General features: G+C 41.4%; 1 protein-coding gene across 2 annotated transcripts in view; it reads left to right on the forward strand.

The window, feature by feature from the left end:
* LOC102760463 (chromosome unknown open reading frame, human C14orf105) overlaps positions 1-19,758 on the forward strand; it is a 21,087-nt gene extending 1,329 nt beyond the window's left edge. The window contains exons 2-6 of one of the 2 annotated variants that reach the window (XM_006767672.1): positions 1,848-1,930; positions 10,701-10,787; positions 12,094-12,195; positions 13,121-13,277; positions 17,486-19,758. In XM_006767672.1, coding sequence (XP_006767735.1) covers positions 1,848-1,930; positions 10,701-10,787; positions 12,094-12,195; positions 13,121-13,277; positions 17,486-17,721 — 665 coding nt within the window. In that variant the 3' untranslated portion in view covers positions 17,722-19,758. The remainder of the gene's footprint in view (positions 1-1,847; positions 1,931-10,700; positions 10,788-12,093; positions 12,196-13,120; positions 13,278-17,485) is intronic. The other variant, XM_006767673.2, reaches the window with a different exon arrangement.
* The last annotated feature ends 175 nt before the right edge of the window (positions 19,759-19,933 follow it).

The raw sequence follows: 19,933 nt of genomic DNA on the forward strand, positions 1-19,933 counted from the left end.
TAAACCCTTTATCCAGTTTTAAGATTTTGGTATCTGAATGGTAAAAGTTGATTCTAATGGATTAGAGACACAACTGGGAAATGTTCTTATTTTTGAAATGGCAAAATCACATTAAAAATAAATAACTAGGGCATAGTGAGCATTTTGACCACTATTTTCCAGGGGCCCATATTCTACCCACAGCTCCACCAAATACCAAATAGTATGACTTGAGCAATTTACTTCCTCCGTTTTCTTCAACTATAAATCAGGGATAAAAATAGCTACCTGACACTGCCTATGCCATTTCAGGAGAATCAAATTAAATAATGAGGTGATATCACTCAAATCATAGTATATAATTACAGAAGAGTCAGGCTACTGTAGAAAATTTTGCTGAAAATATTTAGATTTTTAAATCCCACACATGTGTTTGGTTGCCATTGCTATTATTTCTGTCTTGCTCACTATGCTGGCATCTCTTAAAAGAAAATAAGGACAGAGCAAAGTGCTTAAGGTGGTCATTGAAGTGTCTCAAGGATAGAAATACATAATTATCTAGGAATTTTTTCATTTAAAATGCAACATGGAGCTGTAGGACAGTCTACACAAGAATCTAGAAATCAGAATGCTTCCAGCCTGTTAAGAGGAGAGGACAAGAACTTCATTCATGCAGTGTTGGTCATGGTAGCAGTCCCAAGGGCTCAGAAAAATCCAGCTAAAAAAAATCCAATTCACAATGGAGCTCTTGAGCCTCTGTTTCCTAAGAAGGTTGTTTTATCAAGAAAGAATATTGACATGCTATATTACAGTAGGGACTGTGGGAATGTCTTTCCTTAGTTAGGGGGACTATTTAATTAGGAAATACAATGGTTAGCGTTGCATACTCCTATTAAACACGCTATTTCTTTTTTTAATTATTTCTTATTTTGTGCTCCATTTCTTTTTTTAAAATATATTTTATTGATTTGTTACAGAGAGGAAGGGAGAGGGATAGAGTTAGAAACATAAATGAGAGAGAAACATTGATCAGCTGCCTCCTGCACACCTCCTACTGGGGATGTACCCACAACCAAGGTACATGCCCTTGACCAGAATCTAACCTGGGACCTTTCAGTCCACAGGCCGGTGCTCTATCCACTGAGCCAAACCGGTTAGGGCATTTACTCCATTTCTTTATTACCTCTCTATCTAATATCTATCTATCTATCTATCTAGTTCATCTAAAAAGAGAATTTATTTTTATTTCTTAAAGCTATATTTTATCCTGATTTCCTATATTATTTGGGGGGGATTTAATGAAATTAAAATAAATCCATACATTTCTATTTTTCATGCCAAATCCTGTGTTTGAATAACATTTGTCATCAATACATTTCTTTAAAAATATGTTTTTATTGATTTTTTAGAAAGAGAGAAAGGGAGAGGGACAGAGAGTAAGAAACATTGATGAGAGAGAAATATCAATAGACTGCCTCCTGCATGCCCCCCCCCTCCAATTGAGGATTGAGCCTGCAACCTCGAGCATGTGCCCTGATCCAGAATTGAACTGTCAACCTCTTGGTTCCTGGGTGGACACTCAACTGCTGAGCCATACTGGCTGGGTTGTCATCAATACGTTTGGGGAGGAAATGAGAAAAAAAGAAATTAAATTCTGCGTCTAAGCTAATATTTTGCATTTGCTCTCATGTAGGGTTCCTGCTTTATATGTTTCATCTCCACATTCAACCCATAGGTTTGACATATATTTTTTTAAAAAAAGGAAGGTACAAAATTGGTTAACAAAGTCTAAAAACTAATTGTTAAACTTATTTAATAGTGAATTGTTTCTAATATGTTTTTTCTTGCTTCTCCCCCAATCCTTCAAGTGCCCAGGGCCATGTATTTTGACATCCCACTGGAACAGGGAGAAACAAGTATTATTAAAAGGCATCCACCCCGAAGACTTCAAGTAAGATAAATTTGAAAAGCTTCATAGGAATTTAATGGTCACATCCCTTTTTAACTATAATCATAAAAGAGGGATATTAAAAAGGACCAAGCAAACAAGAATGACAGTAATGTTAAAGAGAATGTTATCAATGCAAAGACCATCTTTCTTTCGGTTTCCACTTGTAATGATTTCACTTTTTAAAGCCACTACCAAAAGGAGAAAGTATAGTACCAAAGACATAGCCATGATGAGGCTCAAAGGACCTGAAGCTTGCATTGATTAGTTGAGTGACTATGGGGAAATCACTTGTAATAGACAATGATAACAATAACAATAGCTAGCACTATTTAATTTTCACCTACTACAAGTCAGAGAGACCCCAGACAACTTGATCTATATCATCCATTTAATCCTCAAACCCCTCTTTGAGAAAGAAAGCATTATCTTTGTTGTGTTCATGTAGTTCAGAGAGTTAACAAGGACAACAGAGACCACATATCAATCAGGTCTCCACACCCCTTTTTCTTAACCGGGCAGAGATGATCTCTACAGCCCTTCTGTCCCTACCCTTCTATTGTTTTAAGTGTCAACTGGTTGTTGAAATTGAGAACATTGGATTTCAAGGCAGCAAAGCAAATTTTAAATGCACTCACCTTAATAAATATTTAATGAATTTTCTCTAGAGAACTGTAAAGTCTCAGAACTCTCACTGTAGAAGGGGAAAGAGATATGAGTGGGTCTTTGAAAATAAGCACCAGCTGAAAGCAGGGCTGGGGTGGGGGTGGGGGGAGAAGGGGGATTGTCTCAGTGAGCAGGATCTATTGCTGACATTTGAAAAGAATCAAAGCCAAATCCCACCTGCTACACAATTCACCCAGATGACTAGACCAATCCCAGGTGTATCTGAGCTCATTTGTTAGGCATTATTTCTGTTTTTAGTTGGTTTTTATTTACCTGTTTTCTCCAAAAGCTCACAATCATTATTTGATCTGATTATATCTTTTGGTCACACACAAAAAAGCATCTTTTCCCAAACGATTAAAAGCCTTAAAATATTGTTTAATGAAAAGTAACCAGTGAAAAGTAAGTGTGTAGCAGTCTGTAGTTCACAAAGTGCTTTTCATACCTAGCCATCCTGAATACGCTGAAAGAGTGCATCAATCCATCAAGCTCAAAAAGAGAACTCTGGTATTTCAAAGACTGCATCCCCACATCCTAACCAAACCACCTTAAAAAGAAAAATCAAGACAAATGAATTATTTGAGCTCAAAGACCATGTGTTATCCAGTCTTATATCCTCAGTCACTAACACTTAATACAGGCCCCACAATATTTTGTGAATGAACGAACAGATCAATGAATAAGAAAGAGACCCATTGTCCCTCGTGGGGGAAAAAAAATCAAAGTGCACTCCCTGCTGGAGACCTGTAGCATCACTAGATTGGAAGTCCAATTGTCTAACCCACATAACAAATGTGATGAATAATAAGGACAGAGGAGTGTTTTATTGAACCCCAGAGTTGGGAGGCACCTGCACTTCAGGGAAGAACTGTGCCTTGGAACCTGAAAGGCAGAACTTCCTTTGTGTCTCCCCTGTGCTATTCTCTCTGCATTTGCTTTATTCCCTCCCTGCAAATCAACTTTCCCAGCTCCTCAAGACCATCGGTGATATGTGACCAATAATTTGCATCTTACAGTTCCAGTCAAACAGTGTGGCCTGGCCCTCTTGGCTCCAATTCCAAATTCCTGAGAGAGAAAGAAATCTTATTGGCTCAGCTCCGCTCATGACTCCAGGTTTGGTCCAAAGAGCTATGACCAGGGGGCATGCCATGCAGTGGAAATGTAGGTTCTGAAGGCAGCTCCCTGAGAAGAGGGAAATCACTGGGAACTTGGCAGGTATCTGAAAGAAATAAACTATAATTATCTTTCACAAATGAGACTCAGCACACTTTCCACTACAAATGGGTTTTTGAGAGAATAATAAATGCTGGGTTCCCATGACATGCTAATTAATAGCCTAATCCCTGGCAGGGAAAATTCTAAAAGTGTTTTTTAAATTATTAAACCAAGTTGAATCGCACCTTAAATAATTTGACTTGCATATTTGGCACTCCCTACTTCCTGAACATCTACTCCTCAAGCAAAGAGCAGGGCATGAACTCAGGTTCTCTCTAACTTGGAGTTGCTTGGATCTGAGAACCTCTTCCAGGGAACTCTACAGCAAATGTGCCTGCCCCGTGCTGAAGAGTCGACCATCACTGTCCCTCTGGCCTGATTCACCTTCCCATCCAGCTATCTCAGGTCCAGCCTAAGATGGAGATGTCCACCCCAACCCCCCACCCCACTCTATAGTGTTTTCTCAGGTAATCTCAAATGATTCCCTCATCTCCAAAGATTTGCTCAAATCTCACCTTCCCTGGAAAGCTTATCCTGACAATCCATTGACAATTGCAACCCTCACCCTAGCTCTCCTGATTGCCCTGGCCCTTCACTATTCCCCACCCCACCCCCACCCCCCAGAACACTTATTTTCATCCAACACAAGCAATTTACTTACCTATTATGTTCTTCAGTGCCTTTTCACCCTCCCCCAACCCCAATGCTAGAATATAATCTTCACAGAAGCAGGGATTTCTGTCTGTTGTCTTCTATACTGTATATAAGTATCTAAAACAGTACATGGCAGGTAGTAGGTGAGCAATAAGTATGTGTTGAATGAATGAATGAATGAATGAATGAATGAATGAATGGAGAGGAGAGAAAGATGAGCACAAAGACTGGTGATGAGAGATACGGAGGATGGCTCTGACCTGGGTGGTCTATGCTGTTTGGGGTATTAGACAATTTGTCACAAACTTCTTTTTCTTTACCTTTTTTGGTCCTTTGCCAATTTTCTATCAGCTTTTTCTTTGTGATTCATACGAATTCTTTATGAGACCTGGTCCTTTTTCAATGATCTGTGCTGCAAATATCTTCTTTTCATCTATGGTTTGCTTTTTCATTTGGCACATGCGCATGCACGGGTGTGTGTACACATGAATTTCCAGTTTTAATGTCAGATTTCTCGATCTTAAGCTTTATGTTTTGTATTTCTTGTATTTTGACTAATTATTCTCTTTCCCAAGTTTGTAAAGATATTTTGTATTTCTAACATTTATACTATTTAACTTTTCACACTTAGGTCTTAATCCATCTGAAATTCATTTGTGTGCAGGTGTGAGGTTGAAATCTAACTTTACTTTTTCCCCATTTGATTAATCTATTGCCCCAGCGCTCTTTACAGAATCATTCATTCTTTTGAAATCATTGATTTGAAATGTTACTTCTGTCATATATCCAATATCCAAAGCTTCATGAGCCTGTTTCTGGACTCTCTCCTCTGTTGTGCTGGTCTACTTGGTATCTGCATGGGAATTCCACACTGTCGTAGCTATTAACTTTAAACCGAGTTTTTATATACAATAAGGGAAGTCCCCTCACTTTATTCTTCTTCAGAATTATCTTTTGCTATCCATAGCCCTTTGCTCTTCCATGTGTAGTTTGGATCTTCTTGGCAAGTTCCACAAAAAACCTTATCAGCATTAATAGATTAACTTGGGGAAGATTAGCCAAGTTTACAATATTGAGTCTTCTAAACCATGAGCATGGCATAAATCTCCACTTATATTTTCTTTTAGATATTTCAATAATATTTCATAATTTTTCGACAGAGGTCTTGTGTAATTTTTTTTGTTATATTTCTTGGTACATCTCTCAGCTTACATGTTGATGCAGCTTTTTTTTCACCAGGAAAAGGGGTGAAGAATAATGCAGCTCTTGAGTTGAAACTGTGAGCCTGGCTCTAGTTTCCCATCTTGTATGGAGCACTCTTAGGTCCCATTTAACCTATAGAAATAACTCACAGCCATCAGGAATCCTAAATGCCTTATTGATCTGTCTCCCCCAAATTTTCTGTTCTGTTTTCTAAGTCAGGGAGATACATATCTTGTATCAAAGACTGACCATATCTTTTTGGTTTCCTGCTTTATTTTTTTTATTGCTATACGTTTGGAGCAATGAATGTTATTAAAATGTGAGCTCCTTGCAATGCTTTGACCAGAAATTCCCCCTTGGCCTTACGATTTCTTCCTCCAAGGCTGTCTTGGACATCTTGACCTTTGTCCCAGAGCCTTAGAGGACACATTCTTCAGTCATGGTGCCAAATGAACGTTATGCTTTCTTCAGGTTGTCGCTGCCCACCTTTCTCCTACTAGTAAATAGAAGCTCAGGTTAGTGTTTGTCACCACTAACAGATTGAATCTCCTGTCTCGTATGTGACATTTCCACTGGTTGTCCTGACAATTTGTTTTATTTGAAAAACCAAATAATCCAGAAATCTTTAGACAAGTAATTTTTTTAAGTATCATTCTAACAATTCTCCAAGTAATTCCTTCAGTTGTATTCTCTCTGAAGGTGATGAAGTGAGGCATCCCATTTCCCAGGGAGGGAAAAGGAACTAAATATGAAGCCAGAATTCTGAGGCCACTTCACTTGACTACTTTGTTTAGAGAAGCCAATTTTCCACCAATATTTTCTGCAGTGCTTCCCAGGTCAAGTAAAAAAGATTTAGCAGAGGGATCCTATTTGCAATGTTAGTTGCTGCCATCTAGTGTCCTTTGGGGGAGAAATAGTGTGAGCCCTTAGGTTCTTTTCAATGGCTAGAAAGAAAGTAATTGCCTGCAGAGAGTACTTGAAGACACCTGCTACCTAACCCTTATCAGAACTGCAGGTACATCAGTCAGACTCCTTGGTATTTACCCCAAGTGAATCGAAATCTCATATCCATACAGAAGTCTACACATAGATGTTTACAGCAGCTTTATTCATAATTGCCAAAACTTGGAAGCAACCAAGATACCCTTCAGTAGGTGAGTGGGTAAATAAATTGTGATATATCCAGAAAATAGAATAATTTAGCATTAAAAGGAAATGTGCCTACCAAGCCATGAAAAGACATGGAGGAAACATAAATGCATATTACTAAGTGAAAGAAATCAATCTGAAAAGACTGCAGACTGTGTGATTCCAACTTTATGACATTCCGGGAAATGTAAAACTATAGAGATAGTCATGGAAATACTAGTTGTCACCAGGAGTTAGGGGGAAAGAGGGATGAGTAAACAGGCAGAACACAGAGGATTTGGAGAGTAATATAACCACCTCTATATGGTACTTCAATGGTAGGTTCATGTCATTATACATTTGTCCAAACCCATTAGAATGTACAACACCAAGAGTGAACCTTACTGTAAACTAAAGACTTTGGGTGATAATGACATGTCACTGTAGGTTTATCAGTTGTGATCAATGTTCCAATCTGGTGCAGGCTGTTGATAATGGAGAGGTTGTGAGCAGAAGGTATATGAGAGCTCTACTGTCTGCACAATTTTGCTGGGAACCTAAATCTGCTCAAAAAATAAAGTTCATTAATTAAACATACACACAAATATACGTATATACTATTTTTTTTTTCCAGAACATAGCCCAGATCTGTTGAATCTCAATCCCCAGTGAATTGCTCAGGGCTTTTTTCTTTTCATTCCCAGAGTTTCTAGTGATAAATCAGGTTTAGGAACAAGTAGTGGAGGAAAAAAGGATGAAGTTCGGAACTGGACAGACCTGAGTTTGAATCCTGGAGTTGCCACTTACTAGCTATGCAACTTTGGATACGTCACTAACCTCTCTGACATGGGGAACCATCATCATCATCATCCATAGGGTTCCCATGACAATTGAATGAGATGACATATTGTGACCCTGAGCATGATGGACAATAGCGGCTGCAAAGGCATTTCGGCCTAATCACCAGAAAGAACCGAATCCTGAACCACGCCAGGGGATAGCATAAACACTTCCTGTTCTTTCCTCACCCCCCAAACTCCCTAGTTATTGCTGATTCTCCCTCCCATTTGCCTGGATATCCCTTGACCCTTGGTCTCCATCCCCCTTCCTTTTCTACTCCATTCCCCTCAGGGTTCTGACTTGACCAGCTGCTGCTTCCTCTGCCAGCAGGTCCCGTTTGTCCTGCATCTTTGTGTTCTGCAGAGAAGAGAGACAAACCTCTCTCTTATTAGTATTGATCACCTCTCATTAGCTCCTTGCTAAGTCACTATGTTAAAAACAAACAAAAAGCTACTTCCTCACGTTAGGCTGCTTTAGCAGAAGGACATGCTGGCTGCCCTCCCGGGAACAGCCCAGGCCCAGGCCCGGGACCAGGAACGGTCCCATAGGGAAGTAGCAGGAGGCACATGTCGCTCTCCCACTATAAGTGCTGGATGCTCAGCGTCCATCTCCCGTGGTCTCGCTCTGTCTCTTTTCACTCTTGGAAGCTACACGGCTTCCAGGACTACGCCTTCATAATACAACACATCAGACTACAATGAAAAGTAATTTCAAAAGATGTTAGGATTTGCCTTTCATGTTGGACTAAGGGAGTAGTGCTCACATTGTTTGTTGCAGCACATGGCATCCTGGTTCCCTCCTGCTTCCCGAGCCATCACTCTGTCTCCTTGGCCATTTCCTCTTCACACACCAGCCTCTCGGTGTTGGACTCCTTGGCGCTGCTCTTCTCATTCTTGACGCGCCCATGACTATGGCTTCAGTTTTGCTTTACCCAGGAATGACCCCCAGCACAGACCTGTCCTCTGAACTCCATGCCTGTTCAACACCTCAACATCTACTCAGCATCTACACTGATATGTCTCAAAGGCTTCTCAAACACAACCAGCTCTAAACCCAATTTGTATTTTCCTGCTATATTCTGCCTAAACCTGGTCCTCCTCTAGAATTCCCCATCTCGGTGACTGATAACACTATCTGTACCTTGTATCTGAATATCATCTGGACACTCCACTCTCCCTCACCAGCCATCATGAATCCTGTTTGGTCAGTTTTAAATATTTGTAGAGTCCATCAAGTGTCCTTCCAGGAGCCACAGTCGCTCCCTCCCCCTCCTCCCCCCACCACCACTACTCTCTTTAGTTGTTTAGTTTCCACACTGCAGCTACCGTGATCATTTTTAAAAACAACTGCAGCAATCGTGTCACTACTTTGCTTCAAATGTGTCAATGGCTGCGCATAGTCTTAAGAAAACCAACATCTGATACTACCCTATTAGGCCTGGCATAAGCTGACCCTGCCTCCCTCTCCAGCCTCATTTGAGCGGCTCTCCTCTCACTCTGAACTGCAGCCAACTTCTTGCAATTCCTTCAATAGCTCGTGCACTCTTCTAACCTTCGTCCCCTTAATACTTCCAACCTTCCAACTTCTGCTGAAAATTACTTCTTCAGCAAACTTTCGGGGACTGCCTCCTTACCCCTCTCCCTCTTGTATTATTTTTCTAGGGCTACAATCATGAAGTGTAAAAAACTGTGTGACTTAAAATAACAGAAATGCACTATGTCACAGTCTGGAAGCTAGAGGTGTGAAATCGAGGTGTTGGCAGGGCAGGTTTCTTCTGAGGGCTGGGAGGGAGAGTCTGTCCCATGCCTTTCTCTTAGCTTCTGGTGATTTGCCGGCAGCCTTTGGCATTCCTTTTCTTGTGAAACATCACTCCAACGTCCACCGTGATCTTCACGTGGTGATCTTCCAAATTTCCTCTTCTTATGAGGACACCAACATATTGAATTAAAGGTCCAGCCTACTCCCGAATACCCTCATATTAACTAATTGTATCTGCAAGGACCCCATTACCCAATAAAGTCACATTCTGAGGTACTAGGGGTTAGAACTTCAACGTATAGGTTTGGGAGAAGGAACACAATTCAACTCATAATACCACCCATTTCTGAGGTGGAGTCCTCCAGGAATAATACATTGTCATAGTCCTGCCCTGCAGACTTTTCCCTCAAGTGCTGATTAGTTTGTAATTCTTAATCAAATAATCACACAAGCAAAAGTTTATCTGCTCCTCCTCCCCCATGGACTGTAAGCTCCATGAGGAACCATGACCATTTTTCTTGACCACTGTACCCCCATGCCTGGCATATGGCAATTGTTCAATAAGTATTCACTGAGTGAAGCAATGAACTCCATGGCCCTCCAGGTCGTTGACTGCATGGCAATGTGAGCAGGGCAGCCTTTATGTCCCTGCCTACTCAATCTCCTCCCAGTGCTCTAGCTTCTGGAGCAGCCAGTCATCTGAGGCAAGTAGGACTGGAGGCAGATCTACTGCTTCATCAATTGCTGCCCAATTAGTGACCCCTTGAAACTCCAGCATCACTTTCCCTATGCAGCCAAACCCCCGCTAGGAAAAGTCATGTCTAAGATTTGTTAACACACTGAACTCCATTTCACGTGTGCCTCTTAAGCACCACGGATTATTATTGAGGAGGATAAGGGAGCTTCTCTGAAGATGTTAAAATACGTCACTTCTCCAGGAACCAGAAGAGTTCAGCTGGGTGGTTAATGGATGAGGAAAATAACTTCTTGGTGCTTCTTTCATCTCTAATACTCTAAGATCCTCATTATTCGATAACTTTAGACATGGTCCCTCAATGCAGCTAGAAAAGGATTCTTAGTCTTTTAACTCTCTGACCACTATTTAGATCAATAAGTCACTGACCACAGTGCAATAGAACCATACAGAACCCAGAATACCACTGTAATCCCATTGAAATTGCCTTCTCTGTGTGCTCTCAAGAGCAAGTGCGGCTTTCGCAAAGTGTTAAGATAGTTTAATGCCTGGCTTTTATGTTTCATCATCTCATGGCTCGAGGAATGCTGAATGCTCTAAATGTTGGACTTCTAGAAGCTTGAACCCATTGACCTGCCACAAGTAATTACTTCTGAAAGGATCTTGAGCCAGCGAGAACCCAGGAAGACTCACAAAGCAAAGGTAAACTGCAGTGGTACTCGGAGAGGGTGGGTGTAACTGGAGGGTGGGGCTGTGCTTTTCACGTACTCCCTGCACAGAGGACTTCAAAGCAAATCACACTATTACGTTATTCAGTGTTTGAACTTGATAAAGCCCTCTGTCTTCTCCTGGGCCTGCCTCCTGCTGGCAACTGCTCTTGCCTGTCAGGTGAACCCATGGCCCTTCTCCACTTCCTGGGGGAACAGGGAGAAGAAGAAGAGATAGAGAAATTGTACTTGGAAATTGGTGATTCTAGAAGTGTTCAAATATGTGGGAAAATCCAGCATAACTCTTCCCTTTCGTTTCTTCCACTCGGCTAAAACTTTCTCTTTGTTCTCAGTTTTCAGGATAAATCATATTACAACGCACCAAAAAGTCATCCTGGAAAGGGCCTGCTGTAAAATTCTTTCTTTTTATAAACTTGTCACACTCTGCTGAGAAAACTCCCCTCGTGCAGAAATGTAAAATGTGAGGTGGAAGCAGATTTCTAACACTTTCTACTCCTGATTCATTTTGGAACCAGCTAGATACTGCTGTGTGCTGGCTCACTTGGTAGAAGATGTCCAGGTAGTTTTGGATCCTCAAGGCCATGTTTGTGAGGCTGATAGCACCTCAGGGGATGGCCTCTCCCTGAGGCTCACATCAGTGAACACAGTCATTGTCCACAGGCCACCATAAAACAGCACTGAACGCATCTGGTGGTAAATGAGTGTGCACTCATCCCTGATTCCCTCAATGACGGTCAGCACTGTCCCACTGGAGTTTATGGGAAGAGCACCAAAGCCACAAATAGTCAACTTCAAGTCCTTCCTAAACTGTAATATACCAGAGCTTATGTTGGTATATAGGGGAACACTCTGTATAAATAGGTTCTAATTTCATAGCCAGACAAGTAGTCAGTGGTAGAAGAGACAGGGAGAAAGAGAGAGAGGTTGGTCTCATCAAACCAGAACACATTTCTGGGGAGATAGTAATACGCATCTATTGATAGGGGAAGTGATATCTTGTCAAAATGAGATGTGAAAAGGTATGTCCATTCAAGGTCTGAAACACTCCACAGGAACCTTAAAAACCTACATTGCACACAGTGCCAACTGCCACGCCATTCGCTGGCAGCTACACAAAGGTCTTACCTGGGAACTGCAGTGGTTCGCCTTTGATGTCAGAGGAGATCTCTATGGACTACGATTGTGGATTCATCTTGTTCTGCTCCGAAAAGGATTTCAAGTTTAGATTGCAGAGTCCGTAACTAGTTACCTCACACTAATGAAGGTGTCATCTTTTGTAGCAGGAATTGGAAAAGAAGATGCAAATTCCAATGTATACTTCTGGGAAAAGACAATATTTACATAAGATGCAAATGCTGGAAATAAACCGGAAAAGACAAGAGGTAAATGTGAGAAGAATATCATATTTACCAAAGTCACTGAACATGATAACTGCCCTGGCACATGGATGTAGTTAAGGGTTCATCTCCAGTCTTTTTAAATCTAGCCATTAGATCCAAAAGATTCAACTACAGGAGTTGGGAAGAACCAGCAATATTCCTTCTCCTACCAACTAAGTCTTTCCTCTGTTTTCAATCCTCATAGGATGTAGCTGTGTCTCAGGTCTCTCTTTTGAAACTCTTGCTTCTATGACATTCTGGCTCCAGCAGAAAAAAATGGGATAGATCATTTTTCTTGGTTTAGTAAAAAAAAGGGGGGGTGAGTGGTGTGGGGTTGGTCTTTATTTTAATACTGAAGCATCTCTGCAATGTATGCCATAGAGTGGTGGTCGGCAAACTGTGGCCCCTGGAGCGTGGCTCTTCCACAAAATACCGTGTGCGGGCGCACACATACAGTGCGATTGGAACTTCGTGGCTACACTCAAGGGTCCAAAGAGTCACATGTGGCTCGCGAGCCGCAGTTTGACGACCACTGCCATAGAGCGATCTTACAAGAAAGTCCTCTTGTTACAAAGCCATGTACAGTATGGCTCCAAACTTCTCACTCCAGTGAATAAGCCTAAAACCACTGTCTGCTGTTATTTCAAATATATCAACTAGCCTTCGGAGAAATGCTTTCACAGAAGTCCTCACCTTTTTGAGGCTGTGGATATACTCCCCCTTCTCCTAACAAACCTGTGCTTAAAGAAAAACTCTGTGCCTTCTATAGGAAAAAGAGAGTCCCATTCTGATTAGGGGACCATAGATGCCCACGGATGATTACACAACTGGCAAAGTGGCTGACCCATGGACCTATTCTGGTGAAAGTAGCTGAGGGTGGAGATGGGGGTTGGGAGGACTTGAACCATTTATAACTGATCGTTTTCAGGCCCAAGTGGAGTTGAAGAAAAGTCTGCAGCAGGAGGCGAGGATTAATAAGGAGAAACCGAGGGACAGCACAGCCAAGAAAATCCTTGACAGCATCCCCAGAGATGACGGTGACTTTCTAACCGTGTTGCCTGATGAAACCTTAAACCCAAGTCCAGGTGAGTCATGCCATTTTTTCAGTAAAATAAAGTATTTCAAGTGTTTCAATCACCACCAAATAAACGTTCAGGGGTACAGGTAGGAACTTGTTAGGGCAGGAGGTCAGTGAACAGCCTGAGGTCCCAGCTGATATTTACTTCCTGGAATATAGCGGGTAGGTCATCATGTAATTTGGATAGCCCGGAAGAAAAGGCAGAAGTTTAAGCACTGTAATAAGATGCTTCTTTCTTTATAGAGCAGTGATGGCGAACCTTTTGAGCTCGGCGTGTCAGCATTTTGAAAAACCCTAACTTAACTCTGGTGCCGTGTCACATATAGAAATTTTTTGATATTTGCAACCATAGTAAAACAAAGACTTATATTTTTGATATTTATTTTATATATTTAAATGCCATTTAACCAAGGAAAATCAACCAAAAAAAGGAGTTCGCGTGTCACCCCTGACACGCATGTCACAGGTTTGCCATCACTGTTATAGAGGCTTACTGTACTTTGTACGCATTATTGGCAATCCTCGCTCCATCCCTAGGAGGGAAAAAGGCCAAAGAGCCTCACCTTGTGGTGAGAGAGAATAAAGCACGTGGAGGCTATATTAAACGGGAAATTGGTATCAGCTGGTTGGGTGCCACAGGCAGACACTCTCACCCCCGGCCCACTCTTCCCCCCACAGCACACTCGGAATATCTAAACTGAATCCAAGCCTGCTCCTGCATCCATGCATTCAGCGAGGCCTCCATGCTCTGGGGCCTTTCCAGCCCTTCTGTTCCCTCTCCTTGCAGCTGGTCAGTCGCCAAGTCCTGTTGAGGTCGCCTAGCGCTGAAATCTCCCTTCTGTCTCCCATTCCCCATATCACCTTTAGGCCATCGTGTCATACCAGGGCTACTGCGACAGCCTCCTGACTGCACTCCTCACTCAGGTCTCACCCTCCCACATCAGCCCTCCACTTCAGTGGTTCTCAGTGTGGTCCCCAGACCTCCAGCACCAGCCTCACCTGGGAACGTGTTAGGGCCCCAGCCAGAGTGACTGAATCAGAAACTGCAAGGCTGGGCACAGCAATCTGGGTTTAACACCCTCTACCGTGGTGATTCGATGCCAGTAAAGTTTAAGAACCACAGGTCTATTGTCCACAGACCAGCAGGGTCTGCATCACCTGGGAGTTTATTAGAAATGCGGAATTTCAGACCCCACCCCAGACCGACTGAATCAGGCCCCGCATTTTGTCAAGATTCCAAAGTGGTTCCCCTGCACAATAATGTTCTAGAAGTACTGCACTCAGAGTGGAGGAGCCTTATACAATGCAAATCTGACCAACTCACTGTGTTGCTAAAAGAAATCCTTCAGTGAGTCCCCATCAGCCTGAGGACAAAGCCTAACTCCCTCCCTGGCTTCATCTCCTGCCATTCTCCTACCCAGCCCCACACCGCAGTCATCCCAGATTGCTCACAGCCTCAGACTGCGGTGCGATTTCCAACAGATATCTGCATACGTAACCCCTGCGCTATGTTGCCCCACCAATGAGAGCCCCATCAAGTTTGCCCTGTCTGTATTGCTCCAGGGCAAGCCCACCCTTGCAAATGTACAAGATTGTCTACACTCTTAGATTGCCCTGCTGTGGGCCAAATCCCCACTCAGCAAGACTGACCACTGAGAGCTCTAGGGAGAAGCTGGCCGCGCCTCTGGTGGCCTTGGGCTTCTAAGAGCAAAATAGGCAGCTGAAAGCGACCCTGCTCCTGCTCAGAAGAACAAGATGCTTAATCAATAACGTTAATGAAATAAGGACAGGCTGAATAATTGAAAATCTACTTGAGGCATCTATGTAACCTATACTCCTGAGTCCCGGAATAAAATATGCCGTGTAATCATGCAGAAAAACAACTTTTACAATTAAAAAAAATATTGACAGAACAACTAAGAAAAGTGCCTCAGCTACAGTTAGACATAGAGACTCATTGTTTGAGATCAGGCCAAGGAAAACCAACGCAGGTGTAGTCTTTGGGAGATGTTCCAGAATTGGAGGGGCTCAGGGGAGACTGTGACACATGGTGACGGGGTTTTCCTGCTTTCCCCATGCTTTTCCGAGCTGCTTCATTTTGCTCTGGCAAAGGTTTATGGAGTGCTCACTATAAGCCAGGCACTGTGGTCTGCCCTTAAATGCATTACTGCGTTTAATCCTCACATAACCTATAAGGTAGGAGTTACTATTAGGTCCCATGTAACAGAGCCAATATTCAAGGCCCAGTCCTTCTGACTCCCAGGTGTGCTCTCTCACCCACCCTCTTGTACAGCCTTGTTGGAGCTTTGTCCAGACAACCGTGGGAAAGTCTGCAAATACAGAGGTTGTGACTCCTCAGCCTTATCTTTCAAGAGAAGGCTGCCCTCTGCAAAGCCTATAGATTTCACCACGGCAGTAGGCATATGCTGGATCAATGATTCCTTTTCACTTATTCCCAAATAGTGCCTTTGATTTCTTCCCCTGTCTTCTAAAAGCAATTCTCTTTGCTTTCTCCTAGAAATGGAGTGTAGCCAAGAGCATAGACTTACAGGAGGATCCTGCTAGTTACATTCTGGTAGTTAAGGTTCCTCTGTACCCATCTCTGATTTTATGCTGTATTTGCCTATTCCATTCCCTCTTTTGGAATTGACGTGAGAGTTCAAGTCGCTTACTTCCTGCAGCTTCTTTAAAATGAAATCACCCACATTTTACATATATTTATATCATAAATTATATATACTGTATATGTATATATATATAAAATGATACATAACTTACACAAAGTGAACATCATTTTTTGGAGCTAAAAATTCTATGAGTTTTAAGATGTTTGTGTTGCTCTTGCCCTTTCCAGAAGCCATATGTAGTGGGTAGAAAAAGCCATGGACTTAGAATCAAGGTCTTTCATTTGAGCCCCACCAGGACATTTATTAACTGTAATAAATGGGAGCAGGGACCTTCTCTAGCTCTCAGAACAGTGCCTGGTACATAGTATCTCTCAATAATTATTAGCTATATGTCTACATGAGATTATTCTATAGACAAAGAGATTACAGCTAAATTATAGTCATTTAACCTCTGCAAACCTCAATTTCCACATCTGTAAAATGAGAATATAAAGCATGTCACCAAGTAGGTTTTATGTAAAATTAATATAAATCTGTGGGAAAGCACATATAAAATGTAAAGTGTCATGTAAATGCATGGGAATATGGACCAAACTGAAGAAAGATGGAACTGATATCTTATAGTGAAAATAACTATATACCTCAGGGAAGTGTCATCCTAAATACATCATTTGTCACCTGCACAATTCTGGTCTTATCTGGACACCTGTGCTATTATTTACTTAGTATTTTTCTTTAAGCTTCTTCTAAGAACAAGGGCAACTTTCCTACATAACCACAATATAATTATTACACTTACAAATGTTAACATTTGTACATGCTATTTTCTAATGTTTGGTCCGTATATGTAAGTATCGATGGTTATCCCCATAATGCCCTTTATGGCTACTTTTTGTTTCCCTGTTAGTGCTTTCTTTTTTAGATCCAGGATCCAAACCAGGATCATACATTGCATTTTATTTTCTGTTTCTCAATCTCCTTTTTTGCTTGTTTGTTTTATTTTTTTTTAGAGAGAGAGGATGGTGAGAGAGGGGAGAGAGAGAGAAAGAAAGAAACATTGATTTGTTGACCACTTATTTTTGCATTCATTGGTTAACTCTTGTATGTGTCCCAACCAGGGATCAAACCCGTTACCTTGGTGTATCAGGGCGATGCTCTAACCAGCTGAGGTATCTTGTCAGGGCTTCTTAGTCTCCTATTTTTTCTTCTTTTTTTCTTTTCTCCTTCCTGCCATTGTTCTTAGGAGATTTGTGGTGATGTGGTCTGGGGGGCAGTGACTCTACAACTAATTCTCAAATGGATCAACTGAAAAGTACATATATAATGACAAAATGTTGGTGAGTTGGAGTGTACAGGTATATGTACAGGTATAATATTCTTGCACCCTTCAGAAGATTTAAATTTTTTTAAAAAAAAGGAAAAGAGAAACATTTTGAATGCTTCCCCAGATGGAATCCTGTAGATGTGTATATATTTTTAAAAATACCAAACAGATTATTCTGTGTTCATACAAAAACAGGCACTTAAACAAATACACCATTGTCGGGGTGGGGGGGGATTAATTAAATCAACTTTTAATTTTTTGTAGGAAATTCACAGAATGCAGAATTTTTAGAACATCATTCAAGGAATGACTATGGTCCCCGGAAAATTGGCAAAATGGAAACATGGCTCCGTGAACAAGAGGCCCGGGGACAGGTGCTCTGGGACAGCTCTAGCTCGGACTCTGATGAGTTGGGGAAAGTCATGAAGAAACCACGAGCCCTGGTGAGGACCAGGACTGAGAGAATCCCACCTTTTGACGAGTTTTTTGATCGAGAATAAGAATGCTATTCACTAACCTAGATTCTCAGAGCACTGAAGGCTTACTTTCCCATAAAAACTCTTCAAGTTAGTATATGAATTATTCTGAGGGAGCCAATTCACTTGCTTTTTATTTGAAGTCTTATGATTAACAGGTGTGGCATAGTTTGTTAGTGATGCTGCATAACCAACTGCCTCGACACATAGGGTCATAAACAGCAGCCACATGTTGTTTCACTCTTCTGTGGGTTGCTGGGCTCAGTTGGGTGGTTCTTCTGCTGGTCCCTTGTGAAGTCTTTCATGAAGTTGAAGTCAGCCAGCAGCAAGGGCTTGACCAGGACACTGAGACAGCTGGACCTCACTCCCTCTCTATACAGCCTCAGAGCCTCTTCACATGGTCTCTCCAGTCAGGTAGTGAATGAGGAGCCCAGGGCTCCAAAAAACAAATGTTCCAAGAGGAGGAAGCAGAAGCTGCCAGTCCTCTAAAGGGTAATCATGGAACAGGTTCTGCATCACTCCTACATTCTGTTTGTTGAAGCAAATCATTGTCCAGATCACAGTCAGTGAAAAAGGGCTTGAATTCCAAACTGTGGCCCACTGGGTCCATCTTTAAGACTTGCCCCTACACCATATTTTTAAAAAGCAAATTATAGCTTATAAAGCAAAGAGATGAGAAAGTAGATTTGATACAAATAAAGATGAGTTTTTAAAGATGCTACATTAGAGACTAAGTTCACTAAGTCACAGTCTTGTGAGTTAGCAGTTTCTGATCTCATAACTGAGAGGTTACAGGAAACAGGTGGAATAATGTCTCATGTGAAATGAAGAACTCTTAAGAGTATGAGGTGATTTTTGAACTCTTTAAAACTAAAAGGAATGGTAAAAATATTCAATACAAAAGTTACTCCATTTATAAAAATTAGATTTTTAGGTAGCTTTAAGAGTTTCTTTGGTGTAAAATTAAGCTGTACTTTTAGCATACTCTAAAAGTACTTTTATGCCATCCAGAAGCTTCTAAAATATTAGTAAAACTTAAATCAAAATACTCTTTTAAGCCTTATTTAGGAGACCCCCTCTCAAAATAAAAAGAGGGAGTTACCCCCTGAATTTGATGTTCAGTGCATTTAAGTCAGTCACAAAGAACCGAAAAAGAAAGACTGCTGTGTCAGGGGCTAAACAATCATGTTTCCTTCAAGGACAAAAGGCCTCTAGGTCACCCCTAAGCATTGTTACTCCCAGTTCTTTGCAAGAAGTATTCTTACTTTTTCTGTGGTATATAAAAAGCATATTTCCTACAAAGGAATACATAATGGTTTGGCCAGTCAGCCTTCTTGAAAAAGTAAAATCCTTGAGAGAAAAAATGAGTCCAACCTATTCATAATGAATATTACGGTTTATCTGGAAGGTTTACAACAAAGTGGGGTGGTCAGCTCCCAGTGTGGAAGATAGTAGAGCTTAAGTATATCTTCATCATGGCGCTCTGTGACTTGAAATTGGAATAACACCTCCTTCTAGAACTCACTGGATTGTGAGCTCCATGAGGGCATGGACCATGTCTCCTCCAGGTGGCATCCCCACATCCTAGCACAACACCTGGCACTAATTAATAAATGTTTGTTGAATTCATTAGCTTATGTGTTGAGCTAACTAGCTAATTAGAGAGGCACTTGTTTCTTTCCAGCTGTGCAGTTGCTCCCTCTCATTTCCATCATTTCCCACGAGTCTGAAATGTACAAGGCTGGTTATTCAGTAAAGAAAGGAAAATGTCTTCAAAAGCTCATGAAATGTATACATCTAAATGGATGGCATGAATTAGACATTGCCTTGGGATACAGGAGCTAGACACATATGTACCATAGTGAGGATGCCATAGCTCAAAAATTTTTTCAAAACTCTATCAGAGTGTGTTAGCTGCAAAAAAAAAATCAATCATAATGGTGAAAACTATAAATTTCAGCCCAGGGGCAACGTTGTCAATCTTCTTCAACTGAAAATCTCCCCAGCTTTGGAAAGGAAAATGGCTTGTCAATGGCCAAATGCATGCTTCTCTTGTGAAAATAATATTTTCCTTCTAGCTCTGAATTTTTCAAAAGAAAATCTTTTTGGCACACTTTTGGGAACGTATCTTTCTCAATTGTTTTTTTCTTCTTTTTTTCATGCAAACAGCCATTTGTCTTCATCTATTTTGATGATAATTCTGAGTTACTTTACCTGCATTTAACTAAAGAGGACT

Source organism: Myotis davidii, unplaced genomic scaffold (genome assembly GCF_000327345.1).
Source record: "Myotis davidii unplaced genomic scaffold, ASM32734v1 scaffold281, whole genome shotgun sequence".
In the NCBI taxonomy this organism is placed as follows: Eukaryota; Metazoa; Chordata; class Mammalia; order Chiroptera; family Vespertilionidae; genus Myotis; species Myotis davidii.